Here is a 19480-nt window from a genome sequence, read left to right as displayed (position 1 = left end):
GTTTTCCACAACTGCTTTTTGCATTAAAAGAGTGTGGGCCTGCCCTTCTCAGAAGATAACCTTACATTTTTCTGCATCACCTTTATTAAAATCTGTGATTGTGCAGTTGCTTAAGTATTAAATCAGTGCAGGCTCCTGCCAAAAGCACTGTTTGTGTTTTACCTCCACAGATGCACAAAAACCTTGGAGCAGCTCTGGGAGTGGGAGCCAGCTGGGATCCATCTTCACTGCTCCTTTTTTGTTGTTTCTTTTTTTTTTTTTTCCTCTTTTTCCCTGTGAGGCTTCCAGCTGGATCCATTCCCTGATGTGCTTAGAGCATTCTAGGTGAGCGCTGGAGTTGGCACAAAGAAAACAGTTGGGATGAGCTGCTGGGAAGGGCATGGTTGTCCTGACTTGTGCCAAAGTAGTAATCACACAATCAATGGCTGACAGAATGAGTGGGAAGGTTTCAGCCCCCTGTTTGAGAAGAAAATATGTGTGAAGCTTGTTTTCATGGATTTCTACATCAGCATTGTCCTTTGGGGCTTTTTGTACCACTCTGAATCAGTTCATGGTGCTGCCACGACATTGCATTTGCTGTTTCCTGCAGCTTTGCAAAATAATACTTGAAGGATGTAGGGTTTTTTGCCCTGAAGTTTTTTGCAGCATGGTTGTTTACCTTTTGGATCATAAGAAATGTCCTCTCCAGCCCTTGGGATAATCTAAGCACAAAGTCAGTGTTCATAAGAGCAGAAAGTATGGCTGGGTTGCAGGTCTCCCTCTGCATTTCTCAGCCCACAGAGCAGAAAGGGACCTGGTGTCCTTCCATGGATGGGTGACTCACTGGCATGTTGTTGTCTCCAGTTCTTCCCTGTGATTTGGCTGTTCTGGTGCCAGGAAATCAGAACCCCCCCACCCTGGTTTGTGCCAAGCAGCCTTGGCTGGAGTGCCAGGGAATGCATTTGTGGAGAGCTGGCACCACCGGTTTGCCTGTCTCCAGGGGAAGCCCTTGCTGCTCTGATCAACCTTTCCTTGGTTTTTTTGTGTAGTGTGACCTTTAGAAAGAAACTGGCACCTGAACTGCCTCTAATCCCTTGTGACTGCTTCAAACAGAGCACATAAATGACCCCTGAAAGGGACAGGAGTTCTTTATCCCACCTGGGAGCAGAGTTAATCCTAGAGCCATGATCCACACCGTGTCTGTCCTGTACAGCCAGCTCTGTGCTCTCTGTTCGTTGCTTTTCTCTGCACTAGGAAAACATTCCTACCCATCTGTAGGGAACAAAACTCCTGTGTGCTCTCTGGCAGTGTCTCCAGCATAGCCTTTGGGCTGAGAGCAGTCATTTCCCTCTGGAAATGGAGCTCACATTTTGCACTGTGCCACTTTCTCTCCTGCTTTGCAAAGCTGTCTCCTGTATTGGGTATAGTTCATATCATCCATCCATCTCAAACTGAAGCAGATTAAATGTAGCATTTCCATTTTGTTTTCTGCTTTACCAAGATCTGGTGAGCAAATCCTTGAAATCTGTGAAATCTCCTTCAGTGACTGCTGAGGTGCTGAGTCTTTGCAAGATGATATTTGCCTGTGCTTTGGCCTGGGAGCAGAGGAGTGACTGCACACAAAGCTACAAACACCTTCTGCTTGTGCTGATGAAGGGTTTAATTTTTAGGCCAACTTGTGGAAGGAGAATGCACAGACTAAGCACCAGCAGCAGTGTCCTCTAGCAGCAGGAAGCTTTCAGGGGCAGTGGCCCCTGCTTTCTTGAACCCCCATCTGACTCATGGGATCTGCTTCACAGTTTAATTCTTTGTCAGGACTGAGAATCTGATTGGGGAAGATATTTACTTACTGTGAGCCAGAATCTGGGTGTGCCTGGAGTGATTAATTGTGCCAACAGCCACTTCCTGAGGTCCACATTTGGAGATCCTCTAGGCTGTGAGCCTGCAAATCACAGGGCAAATGAGGGGCTGGAGCCAGTGTCACTACCTGTGACTCATGTCAAAGTAAAACTTTGGTCTTGACAGGAATAACAGGATGCACAGAGCAGTTGGATGTATCCTGTGAGGACACACCTTGTTGTGAGCTGTTCATCTGCAGTTATTGCTGTAGACATGGTGGAAAGCTGCCCTTGGGACTTGGAAAACACAAAATGTTTTATACAGGAGTGTGTGGCCATACATGCAAATGCCAGGATTATAATCCCAGCTTTCCTCTAGGCACAGAGCTGGTGGGAAGATGCTGTGGAATCAGCCATTCTGTCTGTGTGGGGTGCAAGTCTGAGGACTGCTGGAGGGCATGGATAATTTGTACTTCCTTCCTGTAAATAAGCCCAAAGGGGTTAAACTCACCCTTAACCTCACCCTCTTCTCTTCCCAATGATGTGGCACCTCAGGCTGGCTGCAAAGTGATGAAATAACTGAGTAATGCTGCAAGTTTGTGCTCAGTTTGGGAGGTGCATGTCTTGCCTTGCTGCTGGCAGTGTTCAGCTGCCTCCAGCTCTGGTGGGATTGAAGGAGGCAAAGATTCCTTAGGTCCAACTCCTTGTAAACCATTAAAAGATGCTTTCCCCCATAATGTTGATAAAGAATTATTTTCACAAGACTCAAACAAAAGAGGAAGTGATCACCAAACCTGAAAAGTCATGCATCAAAATATATTGTCTCATTGGGAGCTCTTGTTCTGCTTCCAAAATTATTTCTTTTTCAAGGGGGCTTTGAATGGATTGCTGAGGATATTCTTATGACTTTGACTTTTTTTGCAGGTAAAACAGAGGTCCTGCCCAGAGTTCCTGAGTTTATATGAGCACGCAGTTCCCCTTCCCATAAATGTTTTGTTTCTCTGTAGCATATCTGCAAAGAGCCTGTGGGATGTCTAATGTGGAGCTAGGCTTGATTTTTTTAATTAATTTTTTCAGGTGCTTTCTTTGCCTAATAAAATCTGGATTTAATGGCCTTATTTTTTAATGCTTCTGCTGTGAACCTCTTAAGCCACTAATCAGCTTTTACCTTTCCCAGCAAGCCTTGTGTGCTGTGTATTACCCACACTTTGTGTCTTTGCCACTGTCTTTCTGGGTTTCCTGCAGCTCTAATTAACCCAGAGGCCTCCCCATCCCAGCAGCAGCTGTAACCTGTAACAAATGTGTGCCTTGTTGTCAGGGAGCTCCCTTTGCCTGCCTTTCTCTGGGCACTCTGGCAAGCTTTCCTCCTTCCATAAAGGCTCCCACTTGCTAAATGCCAAAGGACACTTTTTGTTTGTTACTGGCAACTGCTGGAGAATTTAACCCTCAGCAACATCTTGATCAAACAGAATGAGTGGTCGCCTGCCAGCTTTTCCTCTCAAAGGATCTGGTCCTTAATGCTTCACATTTTTACAAAGGACATGGAAACTGTAGCAGCACTGATGGTGTGTGTGGTGTTGTTTATCTGTAGCCTCGCCTCTGCAGGGTTCCAGCAGCCCTGTCTGGCCTTTGGGCCCTCCTGGCCTTTATCCAGAGGAGCTGAACTCTGGGTGCTGCAGTTGTAGCTCAGAGAGCTTTCCTGAGGAATGTGTAACTGAGGAGCTGCACATGTGAAAAGCTTGGTTGATGTGACTTGTGTGCTACTCTCAGGTCCCTTGTCCACTACAGAGCAACTCTGGGATGTGTTCCCTGGACAAATTATGCTTGAAAACAATCCCAGCTGCTTAAATGGGGCACAAATCTCTGCTCCAAAGCTTGGCCAGAGAACTGCCTGGATTTCCCATAATAGTGGGAAAGTAGCAAGCAATGGGGGGAAATGTGGCCGTTTCTTTTGCTGATAACCCTGTAAAATAATCTTTTTAGGGCAATCAGGTACTTTAGCAGTGTATCCCAGTACAAACAGCTGTGGAAATTTGGCAATCTGGACTGGGCTGTTCCCAGTCCTGCGGGATGAGTTGTTCTTTCTAGCAATAGTCTGTCTCTGTAAGCAAAGATCAAAGTGCCTGCTAAGGAAGTGTTAACTTAAGGATTAAATGTAATTTCTTGTGGTTAACTCTTGACAGCCTTGGGGAGCGTTGTTCTCTCCTTGAGCCATTTTGGTTCATCCAGGTATGTCCTGAACTAAATATTCACCAAGTGATTATCTCCCCCAAAATGGCAAAGAGCCAGACTGCATAAAATTGATGCTGTGCTCCACCCCATGCATGGTCCCATTCTCTCTCCAGGAGTGTATCAATAAAAAAGCATCACATCCCCTCTTCCAGTGACCCAGCCTTCAGGTTCTTTAGTTGCTTCTTGCTCAGCACCTTGAAAACATCACAAGTCCCAGCTGTCAGCATTGTCATCACCTTTGCCCTGGGTTCCCAGTGAGGGAGTAGTGCTGACATAAAAGACATAAAACAAATTTAATGACTTGTGTGGCTGAAATTCCCGTCAGTAGTTCCAGAACTCATCCCAGTTTGTTCTCTCCAGCTTCTTTTTCAGAGAGAGTAAGGAACATGTCTCCAGATGAGATCAAAATCCCTCCTGAGCCTCCTGGCAGATGTTCTAACCAATTGCAGGTTGGTATAAGTCCACTTCATTAATTTTTCTTTTCTTTTTTAAGATTTGCAGTTCAGGGCATATTTGGGAACCCTGCTCAGTAAATTTGCACAAGGCAAAGCTCCAGCATTAAAGCTGGGCTTTACCACACTGAGTTTATGAATGCACTGTGTTAATGCTTTAGGCTTTACAGCAGTTCCAGTTTAGGAATCTCCAAGCAGCTTTAAGCTGCTTTCCAGCCTCTGTGGGTTAATTATGCTTTAAAACAGCTCTTGATGCCAGCAGTGACACAGAAGCAATGTTTACTGTCAGGGCTGCTTTCCTCTTACCTCAGCAAATTCAGCTCCCTAGCAAAGAACAAATTGTTTTTCTATACAGCCCTGAAATCCCCTAAACTGGAATAGTTGAGGCAGCAATGCCTGGATTCCTTTTCCACCTACATGTCTCTGGATGGTAAACATTTAGAGGGAAGGCTGGTAGCTTAGAGGCAACAAAAGAACACAAACACACGTTTTCTCTGGTGCACACCCAAATAACAGCAGTGACCAAGTTTGCAATATCCTTCTGTGTTCTCCTCATGGAGTGCAAATGAAAGAGCAGGGACTGCTGTCTCCTAACACACACTTGAGTTTTAACTCTGGTTTTCTGCCCAGCAGTAATACAAGTCAAGAATCACTCCTGAACTGCTCTATAAAGTGGCCCCTAACATGCAGTGGTGATTCAGAGTGACTCACCATCCAGATGATGCTTTCTTCTCCACACACTGTACCTGGGCACACCCAAACCTCCTCCTGTGCTGTAGGAGGATTTTACTGTTCTGACATCAATGAACTGGAGTGTGTTAGAGCTAAGGAATGCACAGAGCTTGACAGGGTAGACAGAAGAAAGCAGAATTTTTCCCCTTTGACAGAAGTTTAGTGTGTTACATCAAAGGGGAGCTTGTCCTCTGTTGGCAGGTCAAACCACATCTTAGAGCACTTTGAGTAAGGAGATGGGATTGTTCCTTAGAGATGCAAAATGTTCTGGGCTTTTCACTTGGTGGTTTGCTCTTTTGTCAAATTTTTCCTCTGATAAACTGTATTTTGAACTCTGCCAAAGGCAGGACTTCTTATTGTAAAGTTGACTGAGTAGTTGCTCATCTGTGGACTTGGGGAGCCTCATTGCTACTCCATGGGGAGGGGATAAAAGGGAACACCTATTCAGTCATTCCTACTCCCCAGATTCATCCTTTTTGCAGTTTGTTCCTTCAAACCTCACCATGTGCTGCTGGACGTGGAGATGGTGTCATTTCCTCTTGCTGATTTTGTGACAACCTGATGAAAATTTATCTCATAGAAGTTTTTTTTAAGGTTGTGGAGTTTCATATCAGCTCTTAACAATCCTCCTTTATTCAGGCTGCAGCAAGCCCTCAGACAATAGTCAGCTCTGTGTTTGACTGTCCAGGGAGGGAGACATGAAGTGACTTATCCAGAAGCAACAAAGGAAAGTTGACTCAGCTTCTCTCATCCTGAAAGACTGAAGACCCAGCTCTGGTTTTGTTTTATGTGCCTCTTGTACATGAGGAATTTCTGTCATAAAGAAAAGATGATGGAAATTACTGAGGATATTTTAGCAGCACCACTTAACTCTGTCTGAAAGCTCCTGCCTCTGCTGTCCCTTCACCATCACCAGAGTAGGAATACTTTTATGTGTTTTCATCCACCTTACTGAGGAAGGAAAAAACCATGTTTGATTTGAAATCTTTTAGCCTTTTAGAGAATAGACTGCTTGACAACTGCAACCTGGGTCAGTTAAGTTGCCTTTGGCATGGGCTTGTGCCTTGTGGGTGATGTGCAGAGAGAAGCTGATTCCATCTGACTGGTACCAAAGCAGGGATTTATGAGCACATTGTTCCCAAGAGCATTTGGCTGCAGTGGGCACCCCCAGCAATAGCTGATGATCACTCTGGGTTTAATTCTCCAGCAGAACTTGCCTCTGGCCCTGCCTGGCTAACAGATGAGCAGGAGCTTTGCCCTGTGGACAGTGTAGCCCAGCTGCTGTGTCTCAGGTGCTCACCTGAGGCTGCAGGTGGGTGTTGGTGGTTGCTGTGAGTTGTGGGGGAACCTCTGGATTTCAGAATTGGCTTTTCTGTATCCTGGCTGTGAAGGGAAACAGCAGCCTGGGAAGGAGGAGTCTGTGCCTTGTGTGCAGATCTTTAATCACTGAAGCCTTCAGTAAGTGCAAAGAGAATTCCTTTACCAGTCAGACAGTTCATGAAGGTACTTCAGACATTCAGGGAGGAAATGTCTCTTGAGCAGCCTGGCCCTGGTGTAAATCCTAGCTCTGGCTAAGGAGGTCACTGGTTCAGTTGGCTTCTTTCCACAAGTACAGGAGTCAGCTGCTGTTCTGCTCCTTTTCATCCTGGCTCACCCTATAATCTTTCTCCTGTAGGATAAAATTCAAAAGCTGTATGAGAGGAAAGTGAAAGAGGGCATGGACATGAACTACATCATCCAGAGGAAAAAGGAATTTCGCAATCCCAGGTGAGCCACCATCTTTTCATTGTGACCACAGCATCACTGAGCTAATTTGAAGAATTTCCCTCTTTGTTGGAGTTGTTGCAGAAGGATCCTGATCAGGAAGCATTACTGCTTACAAATTGTCTTTCTGAATTTTGTGACTGAAACTCTTCTTTGTGTTTGGTAAAGCAGCAGCTGGAGTTGGTGTGTTGGTTAGATTTTAAATGTGAAGATGTGACTTCACATTTAAAATGTGTCTACTTTAAGTCTACTTTAGAAGATGTGACTGTTGTGGGAGCTGGGAGATGTTTTGGGGAATAGGAAATACTGTGGATAATGGGGTGCCACATCCATCAGAGCAGGTGTAGCTTCCCAGCTTTTCATTTCACTTTGTGGTGTGAAGAGGTGACAACCTCCCTCTGTTGGCACATCTGAAACACTTCTGTTCCCTTCTGCTCCCTGGTTCTGTTCTGACCTCTTGCTTTTCCTTTGCAGCATCTATGAAAAGCTGATCCAGTTTTGTTCCATTGATGAGCTTGGTACAAATTATCCAAAGGTGAGGGGCAGTGTTTTGACTGGAAAAAGAGTGGGTAAAGGTAACACAGAGATGTGAAATCTCACCTCAGGCTTTCTTGAGCCTGCTTGCTTAGAGGTCTTGTAATGCAACCTCAATCTGAGCCTCTGCAGTGATGTGAACATTCCTGTGTAGCACTGAGCCCCAGTGCCTCAACCTTTGCTACAATGATTCTGCACAAAAGCTGCTGAAGTGTGGAGCTCTGAATGGAACTCCTTGAGGGGGGAAAGAAGCTGAGTAACAGAAAAATGCATGACTTACCCCAGCATCCTTTTTGCTTCAAAGCTGTTTCTTCATTCACAACAGAACATGGTCCCATAAAAGAAGGTCTGATGGGACCTTTGTGTCACTGGGATACAGGAAGAAACCAGTGATGATTCTCATTGTCACCTCTGATTATCATCAGAGAACACAAATACTTAAAGCATTTTTGCACTGGGTTTTGTGGTTCTGTGGGAAGAGCCCTAATCTGGTTTATTTCTTTTTTTCAGGACATGTTTGATCCTCATGGCTGGTCAGAGGATTCATATTACGAGGCACTAGGTAATTCCAGGAAGTCTCTTTTTTGTCCTAGCTTAGCTCTTTGTGTTTTGTACTTAATTAACTGCACTGAAGTCTTCACTTTATGTATAAATGAGAAGTCATCACATGCTGCTCTTTAATGACTCCATTCTGGTTGGATGTGCCTGAATGTTATTGATGCTTCATCAGTTTGGAAAGGCTTTTTAAATTGGTTCTGCAATGTTTTCATCTCTCAAATGACTAAATTAGTGCTGCAGTGCTTTGATTAAAAAGCAGCAGTTGCTTTCGTGGCAGTTTAATTTTTCTATATAGAATTTGAATCTATTTTTTTTTTTTATCATGGGAAGTGTGTGAATGAGAACTGCTGAATTTTGCTGTTCTTAGTGCTTCAAATCTTCTGCTCTTTCTCAGCTAAAGCCCAGAAGATCGAGATGGACAAACTGGAGAAGGCCAAGAAGGAGCGCACAAAGGTACCTGCTCAAAACCTAAAGAGATGCAGGTGCAGGTCTCTTGTTCCTTTCCCTGCTGGATTTCATTCCATTGCTTTGCTATTTCTATGTTAAGACTGCTTGTTTTATCCTAGATCTCTCCTTTATTCTTGCATTTCTTTTCCAAGTTATTTGCCCTTCCTTATAGGTCCATTTATAGGTTGTTTACTCCACTGGATTTCCTGCTGTGTTGTCAGTATTTTTAAACTAGAACTCTAAAAATGGCATTCAGTAAGTCAGATACAGGCAAGATAATGAATAAAGAACAGCTTTTTCCTTAATTTATGGCATTTTCCCTGGTGCCTAGCCTAGTTAAAGCTTAATTTCTTCACCATGTCTCAGTGTGACACAATACCTGCTTTCTGTTCTCTGTGATATTAACTTGTTGCATCCAATTTCCAGAAAAACTGAGCCTGTTTTAACTTTGTGCATTTTGTGACAAGCCCAGTTATTCTTAGATATGCCCCAAAAAGAACACAGAGAGGCTTTGGAAGAGATTTCATTCCTGCCCTGTGTTTCCTTTGAGCCAGTGGCTGGCATTAGAACGTGTCTAATGTTAGAGATTTGCCACCTAAGCTGCAGAAGGCTCCTTCCATCTCCAGTCCATGGAGGGTTTTTTGTGCAGTGCATGCTGTGTCTTGCTGCTTGTTTTGGTTTTTTGCACAGTGACCCAGGTATCTGATCATGCCCTTGCCCAGATCTGCAGTTCTGAGGCTGCAGTGCTGTTGGAGCTCTGGTTGCCAGGATTCCTGCTGTGGTGCAGCCACAATAAATTCTACAAGCAGGCACTCGCCTTGCATGTTCTTTAAAGGAAAATGAATATGAGCTTCTAACTGCATAAATACAGAGTTAAATGACCAGGATCTGTCCTGTCTGAGCTGTATCAAATCTTGTGCTTGTACCAGTAGATAAACACATTTTCATTGTATTAGGCTTAGGAGCTGGATTGCAGTTTAATTAATCCTTAATTCTCATGGCCTGAGGTCTGTGTCTTCCTTCCACATGATGAGCAGCTCAGAGGCCAATGCAATGTCTTACATCACACTAAAGCTGTTTTAAAAAAACTTAGAGAGGTGCTGTGAGTTAAAAAAGAGCTGTGTAATCTTAACACTTAATTTTTTAATCTTCTCCTCTTTCTCCTGTGTGTCTCTTCCTTCCCAGATTGAGTTTGTGACTGGCACTAAAAAGGGCACAACAACAAGTGCTGCTTCCACAACCACCACAACATCCAGCACCACTGTGGGAGGTAAAGAATAGCTGTGACTGTACCCCTTAAGCTGCAGTAATGCTGGGATTAGTGCTTCCTGAAGCCTGAAGGCTCCTTAGTGATCCTGTAGATAAGGCAGGGGAGTGCTTCTGCTGAGGGATGTTGGACTAGCTCTCCTCTAGTCCCTGTAGTCCATGGCTGTCCTTCTCGAGTGGAATGGCCAGGTGGGATGGTGGAGAGACTTATTAGTGGGTCAAGAAGCCTGCTGCTGTCTGTGGTTGTATTCCTGGGACTGATAGATTTTGAGATTTGGAAACCCTTGAAATCATTCTCCTGCCTTGGAAACTGAGGGGAGGGGCAAAAACCACTGGAGGCTGATGAGGGTCTCCAGTGCCTGTAGCTGAGCAAGTGGGATTCATGTGCTCTGTTGAAATTCAATCTGCTTTGGGGCAGGGAGTGATCCTGTCTCCCCTTTTGCTGGAGTTAGGTCTGGAGGTCTGCTCTGACTCCTGATACCCCAAGAGAAAAGTTGCTCTTCCTCCTCACTACTTACTGCCAGTGTATCCTGAGATTAGTGTGAGGGGAAGCTGTCTAGTCAGGCAGTGGGATATTGAGGGTTGACAAGACAGGGTGTTAAGAGGGGATTGGTGACCTCTAATGTATTGCTAATCCTTGTGTGCTTGCTTTAATCAAATCCACAGATGCCCAGAAGAGGAAGAGCAAGTGGGACTCTGCCATCCCCGTGACAACGATAGCTCAGCCCACCATCCTCACCACCACTGCCACCCTGCCAGGGGTTGTCACAGTGACCACCAGTGCCAGTGGCTCCAAAACCACGGTGATCTCAGCTGTGGGCACCATTGTAAAAAAGGCCAAGCAGTGACTGCTGTGCTGGGCCTGGAGTCTTGGACTTGTCACTGAAGCCATTGTCCTTGGAAGGGAGGGGTGGATTTCTCCTTTGGTAAAAGATGACAAGATTCTTTGAAGCAGCTCACAGTTCCCCTTTGGAAGGCTGGGGGCAGAGCAGGATGCCAGCTGTGTGCCCACAGGAATGGACCTCTGCCCACCATGCCTCTGCCTTTGCTTGCTGGAGGAAGACCCAGGCTGCCTGTGTTGTGCTGGAGGAAGGTGGCATCTTGAGTCAGCTTGTAAAAGTTTGCTTATTAATTGCTGCATTGAGGTCTTACCTACCTGCAAGTTTGTTTTAGGGGGGAAAAAGAAAATAAATGAAAAGGGCAAGCAGTGAAAGACTGTCAGTGTTACCCCTGTGTGTGCAGGGTGGTGCTCCAGGGCTGCCTGCAGCCTGTGTAGGTGCCTCCCTCCAGAGCCAGCTCAGCTCTGAGGGAGTTGAAGCAGAGAAAACCACTCAGTGTCCACGTCCAGATGTGTAGCAGAGACTTGAAGCAAACTCCATCAGGGAGTGTAGGCTCACTCCTTGTTCCAGCACTGACACCTGTACCCTGTGCTCTCTGTGTAGATCTTTGTGACCACGTGTGAAACTGTGGAACTCTTGAGGAAACTGTGCTGGAACATCCTGTTACCATCTCACAGGGATGGAGATTTCTATGCAGAACCCTCAAGCTGTAGAGGTTTGATTTGTGAGCTCAGACCTGTGCAGAAACACTTCCATTGCCACGGAGTGAGGTTGGACAGAAGCAGAGCAGAGTGTCTGACCCTGTTTGTGACATTGTCCATCTTTGTTTTAGCTCGTGATGTTCTGTGAATGCACACATGGCAGTTACTGCTTGCTCCACTGTTGTGAAAAAGTATTTTCAGTTGAAAATTTTGTTGAATAAAATTTGAAAAGTCTTTTTAAAAAGCCCCTGGTGTCATTGATGTGTCTGCATTTCTTCAGAGTTAAATTTCTACCCAGAGCCTCTTTGTCCTAATGTACAAAGTAGTGATAGGAGAGATGGTTGCCAGATCAACAGAAGTGTAAGTTTCTGAGAATTCAGTGGTTTGGGATTGCTTTTTCTTTTTTTTTTTTATTCTGTAGCTTGTGTCAGTCCTGATCAAGACTTTGCATTTATGGACACTTAAGGTAGAAATAATAGGTTGATATCCTGCTTGTAAACAGATAATTTTACAACATGTTAAACACTGTCCTGGTGGTCATTTAGGCTTAAAAAAAAAAAGGCATCTGTGCATCCAGGACCCCTGGAGCAGCAGCTTCCAGACTCCTGCAGTAACAGCTTCTGCTACAAGAGACCTGCAGGACTGGGCTGTTCCCTGGCAGTTCCCTCTGAGCTCCCAGGAGCCAGTGTTTGCTGTCTGCAGTGGAGAAAGCAGCTTGAAACAGGCTTGATTTAGGTTTGGTTTTCTTCCCCCAAAAAAGCTGAAGTGAGGATGCCAACCCCTCCATAACAAACTTGCAGCCAATAACTCAGAGGTAATAAATAGATGGATCCTCAGGTTGGAAACTGCAGTTCTGAGGGAAATGCCTTTTTCCCAGCTCTGAAAATGGCACTGGACAGGTTGATGGCTTGCCCTGGGCTGTGTTCAGTCAGTGCCCCAGAGGAGCTGGAGGGAACCTCAGGCACACAGGGGAGATGTCCTGAGCGAGGAGGATCCTTCCTGGCCTGAAACCCCAGACAGGAGCTTGGACTGGTTTGCTTTGGAGCTCTGGCTGTGTGAGCCCTGCAGTGTGTCAGTGCCCAAACAGCCCTGGAGCACTGCAGCTGTGCCCAGTGTGCCCTGAGGCAAACCCAGAGCTGGCACTGAGATAAATTCCTTATGCTGCTGCAGCACTGACTGCTCAGCTGCACTTGTGGCTCTGAGAGCTGCAGATACTCGTTCTGACCTCTCCTTCCAAAGGGATGCTAACCATACCCAGGAGAGTAAAACCAGAGTTTTTCATCATTCCTTAGTCCAAAAATTAGTCTCTGCTCCTTGAACACCACAGGGCTTCTCTCTGCCTATCTCCTTCCTAAGCAGGGGTGTTTCATAGCTCGAGGAGCTTTGTCTCAGCTGAAACTCCACGTTCAGGTCTGTGTCTCTGCCCCAGCAGAGGCAGGGGAGCTGCAGTAATGAACTCATCCTTGGCAGAGTTGGTTCTGCTCTCCCTCTCCCTTCTGAAGTCTTTTCTTCCACCTCCATGCCCCGAGGTGTTGATTTTCTCTCCCATTTGCTTGTTGTGCTTTAGAGACCTGCCCTGCTTTGATGCTGGTGTGGGAAGGGATTTTTGTGTGTTCGCTTTTATTTTCTGTCTCCCTGGGTGCTGCTGGGCTGAGGGAGCAGGTGGGGAGGGCAGTCCTTGCCAGCCCCACCTCAAACCGTGCAACGGGAGCACCTGAAGCAATGTTTGACTTGGATTGCTGCTGCACTGTCTGCTTTAGGGGAGCTGTGCACGGAAATGAACAAAAAATGAAAGAAAGAGCCCTCCTTGCCAAGGCTTTGGGCCATGCCAAGGCTTTGCTGATGACAGCTTCAGCAGTGAGGGAGGTGATGGCTGCAGCCAACACCTGCACAAGCTCCTTTCCAGCCCTTCTCTGTGGCAGGGGAGAAATCAGCTCCTGTGAAACCCCTCAAACAGGTGAGCTTTATAATGTGCCCAGAGAGTCATCAAAGGGTATGGGCTGCTCACTCCTGGGGAATGGTGTGAGCAGGGAAAGCCCAGAGTTGGTACCTGCAGGGAATCACAGGGTGGGTGAGGCTGGAAGGGCTGCAGTGGCCCAAGCTCCCTGCTCAGGCAGGTTTTCCTGGAGCAGCTGGCACAGGGTTGTGTCCAGACAGCTCTGGAATATCTCCAGAGAGGGAGTGATAAACACAGATCTCCTCAGCAGGGCTCCCCAAGACTCTCTAATGTTAAATGTTCAGGTAAATAAATTGCTGTGGAGGCTCAAGACCCCCTGAAAGGGCAACAAAGTTCCACCAAAGTCTCCTCTTCCCTTTGGGGGCAGCGTTTGCCTCAGCACATTCCTGCATGGCTTTTACAGGGCAGATTTCCACCTCTGAGCCTTCCCTGCACTGCTGCTCTCTGACTGTTTATATCCCACTTCCTTCCTTTTGCTCCAAGCGAGATCCACGGACACCAATGACTTCCAATATTTGCTCTGTGTTTATTTGCTCTGTGCTGCTGGTAAACAGCAGAGCTCTGGGGTTCCACAGGGAAAGGTTTTGTGTTTTTGCATGAAGACATGGGTGTGTGCTCAGCCCCTGGCAGCTGGGTGAGGTGCTGGTGGATGGCCCTGCTGTCCCCAGATGGGTGACAGGAGTGCCCCAGGCTGATCCTTCACTGACGTTTTCCTCTGGTGTTGTTTCTGTGCCCCACTTCCCTCTTGCTGCCAGTCTGTCCCAGAGGGAAATTTTAATCAAGGATGTTCATCAGAGAGATTTTCCTTTAGGAACATGTTCATGACAAGGAACATCTACAGGAAAACAGGGGGCACGAGTGGTTAATGCTGCCTTGGGGGAAAGGCTGAGGGAGAAAATATGGCAGGATTTCATCTGGCACTTTGAATTGAACAGGGAATTATATTAAGCACCATTTAGTGCAATAAATTATGTGCACATTAATGTACATTAATAATACATTATTACACATTCCTTTTATTTGGGCCACATGGCAGGATATTGTCACTACAGTGTACAGTGCAGTGATGGGATTAAGTGTTCATTTTTCTTTTAGTAATGTGTGTTGTTACAGAATTTAAAAAGGAGATGAATATGCTCCAGCCAGCAGGATTTTGGCTGTAACTGCACAATAAAGACCTAGAGAAAGCCCCAAAGCTGTCTCCAGGCATGCTGTGGTGGCAGGACAGAAAGAAGAAAGGCTCTGTTGCAAGCTGGCATGGCATTAAAAAAAAAAAAAAAAGAAAATAATTAACCCTGAAATCACTTGTAATTATCAGGAATTGGCACTCGGACTGATAGTCAGCAGAGAGAGCAATAATTTCATGTGAGCTATAAAACTACATGTTTTTCCTTCTAGGGCAAAAATTTCTAGGCCACATTGCCACCACAGAAATTCACTGATTTATGAATGTGAGATTCACCACAGATGTGGCTGTGAGCTGTGGTGGAGCCATCTGCACTGAAATCTGCTCACCCTGCCTCTGAAATCCCTGTCCCCTGTTCTTAAAAACAGCAAATTTGTGTGACAAAAGCCTGATCCAGCAGGCAGGGACAGCAAGGTGTAGAACCAAGGCAAGAACTTGAATTCACCCAGTGTTCTTCCCTGGTGGAAGTAATTTGGAGAAGTTGCCTGAAAGATAACTCATTAAACAATTAAACAACCTTTTTTTTTTTTTTTTAAGACAATAAACATTCTCCATCTCAGGTGGAGAAAGGAGGACACCCAGAAAGTCAGGACACCAAGCACTGTGGTGCAAGCTGGGTTCTCATGAGCTTTTCTGGTTAGCTTCAGGATTCCTGTTAGGGATCCATCACTGAATTAACTGGGATTTTTACCACAATGCTCCTTGCAGCCTAAATTGGCTTTTTCAATGCAGTGGCAGCATTGCTTACCTCAAAGAGGAAAATTGCAGCAGTGGGAGCTGCTGGTGACCACACAGGTCTGTGAGCACCAGCACAAACTCCTCTCCCACCTTGGGAACTGAAGCCCAGTTTTAATTCATCTGCAATGTCCAACATCTGTTGCAGATGTGGCTCCTGAGGCAGAGCAGGACCCTCTGCCTTCAGCCCCTCCAGGGGAATGATCTGCTCTTCAGCAGCAGCTCAAGCATCAGCACTCACAGCCTGCTCCTGCTCTGCCTTTATTTTGCCTCATGTCACAGCTCTCATGTAGCAGTCGCTGTCTTCATACGTTTTTTAAAAAACCAACAGCAAACCTCCCTCATTTTCAGAACCTTATTTTAACTCTAGGAAATCACATCTCCAAAAGGACTGGGGTTGCCAAGTTATGTGTTGGGAAACTCAGAAATGCCAGATTTAAACTGCCCAGGCCATCTTCCCCTGCACCCCTGCCTGTTTCCCATTTGCAGTAGTTTTTAATGGCACAAACCCATCCTCCTTTATCCTGGGGCTAAGGCAGTTTGCACATATTAACTTGAGCTTCCTAATTTCTTGTAGTCAAAGGAATTGTGCTCCTCACCTTTCGATCAGTTCTGGAGAGCAGAATGTAATGCCACATTGAGCGAGGAGGGCAAAACTGCCCTGCTCATAGTCAGGCAGGAAATGTGCCATTTTCCATCTGGCTGTTGCTATTGTTTGTGTTGAAGCTCGGGGGATGCAGTTTTCCTTGTGAGGATCCATCAGGGAGCCAAATCCAGCCTGTGCCATTGCATCTACTCCAGAACGTGTGTGCTGTGCTCTGTGGAGAGCATGAGTGGTTCTGAGCTGTGACCAACCCCAAGCTCTAAAGCAAATGGGTGGTGTGGACAGAAAAACAGCCTCACCTGAACTCTAAACCTTCCCCTGCTGTTCTTTGGACTGGGGAAGGGATTTTGGATCCAGCTCAGCAGAAGGACTGGACTCAGCTGTGGGATTGCTGCTCGCGGCAGCCCTGGACCATGGTGGGATGCAGGTATGGATGGGAACATTCGTGGTGCTACAATCTTGAGGCAGATTCTCTGCAGGTGAGGAGTGCTCTGCTGTGCCCACCCCCTGGGTAAAGCAGGGTGCCGATCCATCCTCCCTGCACCCAAAGCACCGAGGCCGGGCTCGGCATCTGCCGATTGTCGGGGCAGGAATTTCCCTGACATTCCAGCAAGGAGCTACCTGAGCTCCGAGGGTGACACCTCCCCGTCGTGCCAGGGGGAAACCGGGAGGAGAAACCCCTGCCTCGGGAGGTCGGGGAGCTCCTCAGCTCTGCCCCGGGCAGCAGATGAAGCCGAGCAGCCCCTCGGGGCTCCCGTCCCGCCGCCCTTTCCCAGCGCCGTTCCTGTGGGAGGGTCCGGAGGCTGTGCCCGCCCGGCCAGGTGTGCAGGGAGCCGGGAATGCCAGCCCTGCGTCACGGGCACCCCCTCCTCCCTCCCGCCGGGATAAAACTTCTCCTCACCTGGGCTCCGAGCTCATTTGCCCTGGCAGCCCCTCGGGAGGGCGAGGCGGCAGCGAGAACAAAGCGGATTTTTGGCTGAGGGGCCGCGGGGAGTTATGAGGGATCGCGGGCGCGCTGCGCTCCCCGCCGCACCGGGACCTGACGTTTAACCGGAAAGAGAAAGGGGATACAAAATAGAGAGGAGGGAGAAAGAGAATTAAAAAAAAAATAAATAAAAAGGAAAGAAAAGCCCAAAGCTGGAAATCAAGCGGCAGCAGCGGAGCAGCGCGTTCCCCCTCTGCCTTCGGGAGAGTTTCTTGGCTCGGTGCGCGGTGCTGCTATTCGGGCTGCGGCAGAGATTTGGACTCTGAGTCAGACCCGGCGCTAATGAGGTTTGTGGAATTAATTCATCTGCGCTCTGCAGCGTCCAGCTCGCTCGAACTTGACTGCGTTGATGAAGCGGGCAGTGAATTAATGCTCGGGCAGGTGGGCAGGACACGGAGCGCGGGGCGCAGCCCCTGCCCGCCGGTTCCCTCTGTTCGTCCCGTCCGGTGCCTCTGGGCTGGCAGGAAAGGCAGCGCCGGTGACCGGGCAGGGCTCGGGGGCCGCTCGGCTCCGGGTTTGTGTGCGCGGGTGTTCGGGTGGGGGGCCGGGCCGGGCCGGCCAGCAGAGCCCTTTGGGGACGCTGATGGAGCTCCGGGGGCTGCCCTGCCCCTCGGTTCCAGGGGAAAGGCTGAGGTGCCTCGGAGCTGGCCCCAGGGAAAGCTCTCACGGGTGGAACTGCGCAAGGCCAGCCGGGCTGTGGGTGCCTCCCACCCCCGGAGCCCACCGGGGCTGTGTTCCAGAGCTGGTGGCTGCCCCTGCAAGGAAGGGGGATCCCGGAGGAAAAGGCCAGGAGAGAGTGGGGGGTTCAGGGTGGGCTTTGCTGAACTGCAGGTGTTGGGGTGTTTGCAAATCGGTGGCTCTGACACGGACAGGGAACAGGGAACGGGACAGGAGGGTTGGTGTGAGGGGCTGACAGGCGTGGGTGAGCTGGGGGAAAGGGGGATGAGGAGCACCCACGGAGGGGAACGAGGGAAAAGTGTCTTGAGGGGCCAAAGGAGCAGAGAAAGTGGCAGGAAGAGCACATGGAGGGAGCAGGGAGTTCAGGGGCTGGGATTTGGGCAGACCCCAGGCAGGGTCCTGCCATTCCCGCCTCTGCTTTTTGGGATTCCCCCCTGCCCGAGCCCGGGGGGCAGCAGAGGAGATGGAACCAAGCCTCCAGCCCTTCACAGCACGGGGGTGCTGGCACAAACAGCTCCCAGCAGCTCCATGTGGGTGCCCGGGCTGGGTCCTGCTGTGTTTGTCCCTGGCTGGAGGGTGCTGGGGCCATGTCTGGGGTCTGGGACTCAAATGGGAGCTGAAAACAACAAATGGAGACACTCACATGGAGCGTCCCAGCTGCAGGAGCACGCCTGGGGAAGGAGGGGGAATGGATGGGGAAAGCAAACAAAACAGGACCAGGAGGATTTTGTGTGTAAGAGACGATTTGATTTGTGGGTCGAGTTTTTGATGGTTTTGGGGAGTCTGGCTTGATAATTTCCAAGTTCTGGAGCATGGTCCCAGCAGCTCTGTGCCACCACGTGTGCAGAGGACAGAACAGGAGCTGTGGCTGCACTGCCCAGCCTCAGCACACACGGACATGTGGATGGTCCTTGATGCCACGGACCAGGGTCAGTGCCCTGCACAGCCCCCGTGGCTGCAGCCGTGAAAAGAGCAATTCCCACCCGAGAGAGGAAAGGCTGTGCTCGGGAACTCCTTGCTTGGGCATCTCCCTCACTTTCCCTCTCCCGTGTCCCAACCTGCCGGGTGTCCCCCACGTGGCAGCTGGGACCAGGCTCCTGCTGCTGCTCTGTGGCTCATCACAACCTGCTCCTTGCTCCCCCATCTGCCATTCCATCCCTGTCCTCTGTCCCATTGCACCAGTGGGGAAGGAGGAGGAATGGATGGGGGAGGCAAACAATTATTTGATTTGTGGGTCGAGTTTTTGGTGGTTTGGGGGAGTCTGGCTTGATAATTTCCAAGTTTTGGAGCATGGTCCCAGCAGTTCTCTGCCACCACATGTGCCGGGGAGAGAACAGGAGCTGTGTCCCTGATCCCCTGGGCTGTTTGTTTGGAGCATTGCCTGGGTTTTTGGGGATGAGGTACCTAGCCTCAGCCTCTCCAGACTCAGGGGCTCTTGGCATATTCCTGGAGCAGGATTGTTGGCTGTGCTGAGGGGCAGGACAAAGGCTGGGGGAGCAAGAGGAGACCAGGAGGAAATGCTGGAGCAAGTCTGGGAAATGGTAGGAAGTTTATGTGCAGCCAGGAGCTGCTCTTTCTCCTTGTTTTTGAACAACTGAACGCATTTACTTTTTGTTGTCGTTGTTGTCATGAAAACCCAACCAAATCCTGCAGCTTTCCTGAAGTGGAAGTGGCATTTTCCCTTCCAGAGGACATTTCTGAAAGCAAGGGGTGGCCACTCCCATATTTTTGCAGGAATATTGCAGCTGCATTCCTCAGTGGCCATGCTCTGTGCCACCAGCACCCAGCAGGCTGGCATCTGCCCATCAAATCCTTGAAGGCTGGTGGCTCACGGGGCAGCAGAACGTTGATATTGAGCAGGATTTTATGGCCTTTTATCTCAGCACTTGAAAAGACGAGATGGCAATTTATGAGCCTGGGGCCCAGGGTGTGTCCATCCACTCCTTGGTGGCTTTTTCGTAACTGGTGATTAAGGGAAGAGGCATTAGGAGCT

General features: G+C 48.4%; 2 protein-coding genes across 4 annotated transcripts in view; both read left to right on the top strand.

Moving 5' to 3' along the window:
- SAP30BP (SAP30 binding protein) overlaps positions 1–11586 on the top strand; it is a 29350-nt gene extending 17764 nt beyond the window's left edge. For both annotated transcript variants that reach the window (XM_059485621.1, XM_059485620.1), the window contains 7 exons: positions 4410–4498; positions 6909–7000; positions 7472–7532; positions 8042–8093; positions 8484–8542; positions 9722–9806; positions 10469–11586. In XM_059485621.1, coding sequence (XP_059341604.1) covers positions 4410–4498; positions 6909–7000; positions 7472–7532; positions 8042–8093; positions 8484–8542; positions 9722–9806; positions 10469–10650 — 620 coding nt within the window. In that variant the 3' untranslated portion in view covers positions 10651–11586. The remainder of the gene's footprint in view (positions 1–4409; positions 4499–6908; positions 7001–7471; positions 7533–8041; positions 8094–8483; positions 8543–9721; positions 9807–10468) is intronic.
- Positions 11587–16722: 5136 nt separating this feature from the next.
- Positions 16723–19480, top strand: part of ITGB4 (integrin subunit beta 4) — a 35154-nt gene continuing 32396 nt past the window's right edge. For both annotated transcript variants that reach the window (XM_059485681.1, XM_059485680.1), the window contains exon 1: positions 16723–17096. In XM_059485681.1, coding sequence (XP_059341664.1) covers positions 17092–17096 — 5 coding nt within the window. In that variant the 5' untranslated portion in view covers positions 16723–17091. The remainder of the gene's footprint in view (positions 17097–19480) is intronic.

Source organism: Ammospiza nelsoni, chromosome 19 (assembly GCF_027579445.1).
Source record: "Ammospiza nelsoni isolate bAmmNel1 chromosome 19, bAmmNel1.pri, whole genome shotgun sequence".
In the NCBI taxonomy this organism is placed as follows: Eukaryota; Metazoa; Chordata; class Aves; order Passeriformes; family Passerellidae; genus Ammospiza; species Ammospiza nelsoni.
Note: the sequence above shows the minus strand (reverse complement) of the source record. Positions and strands in the feature narration are given on the sequence as shown.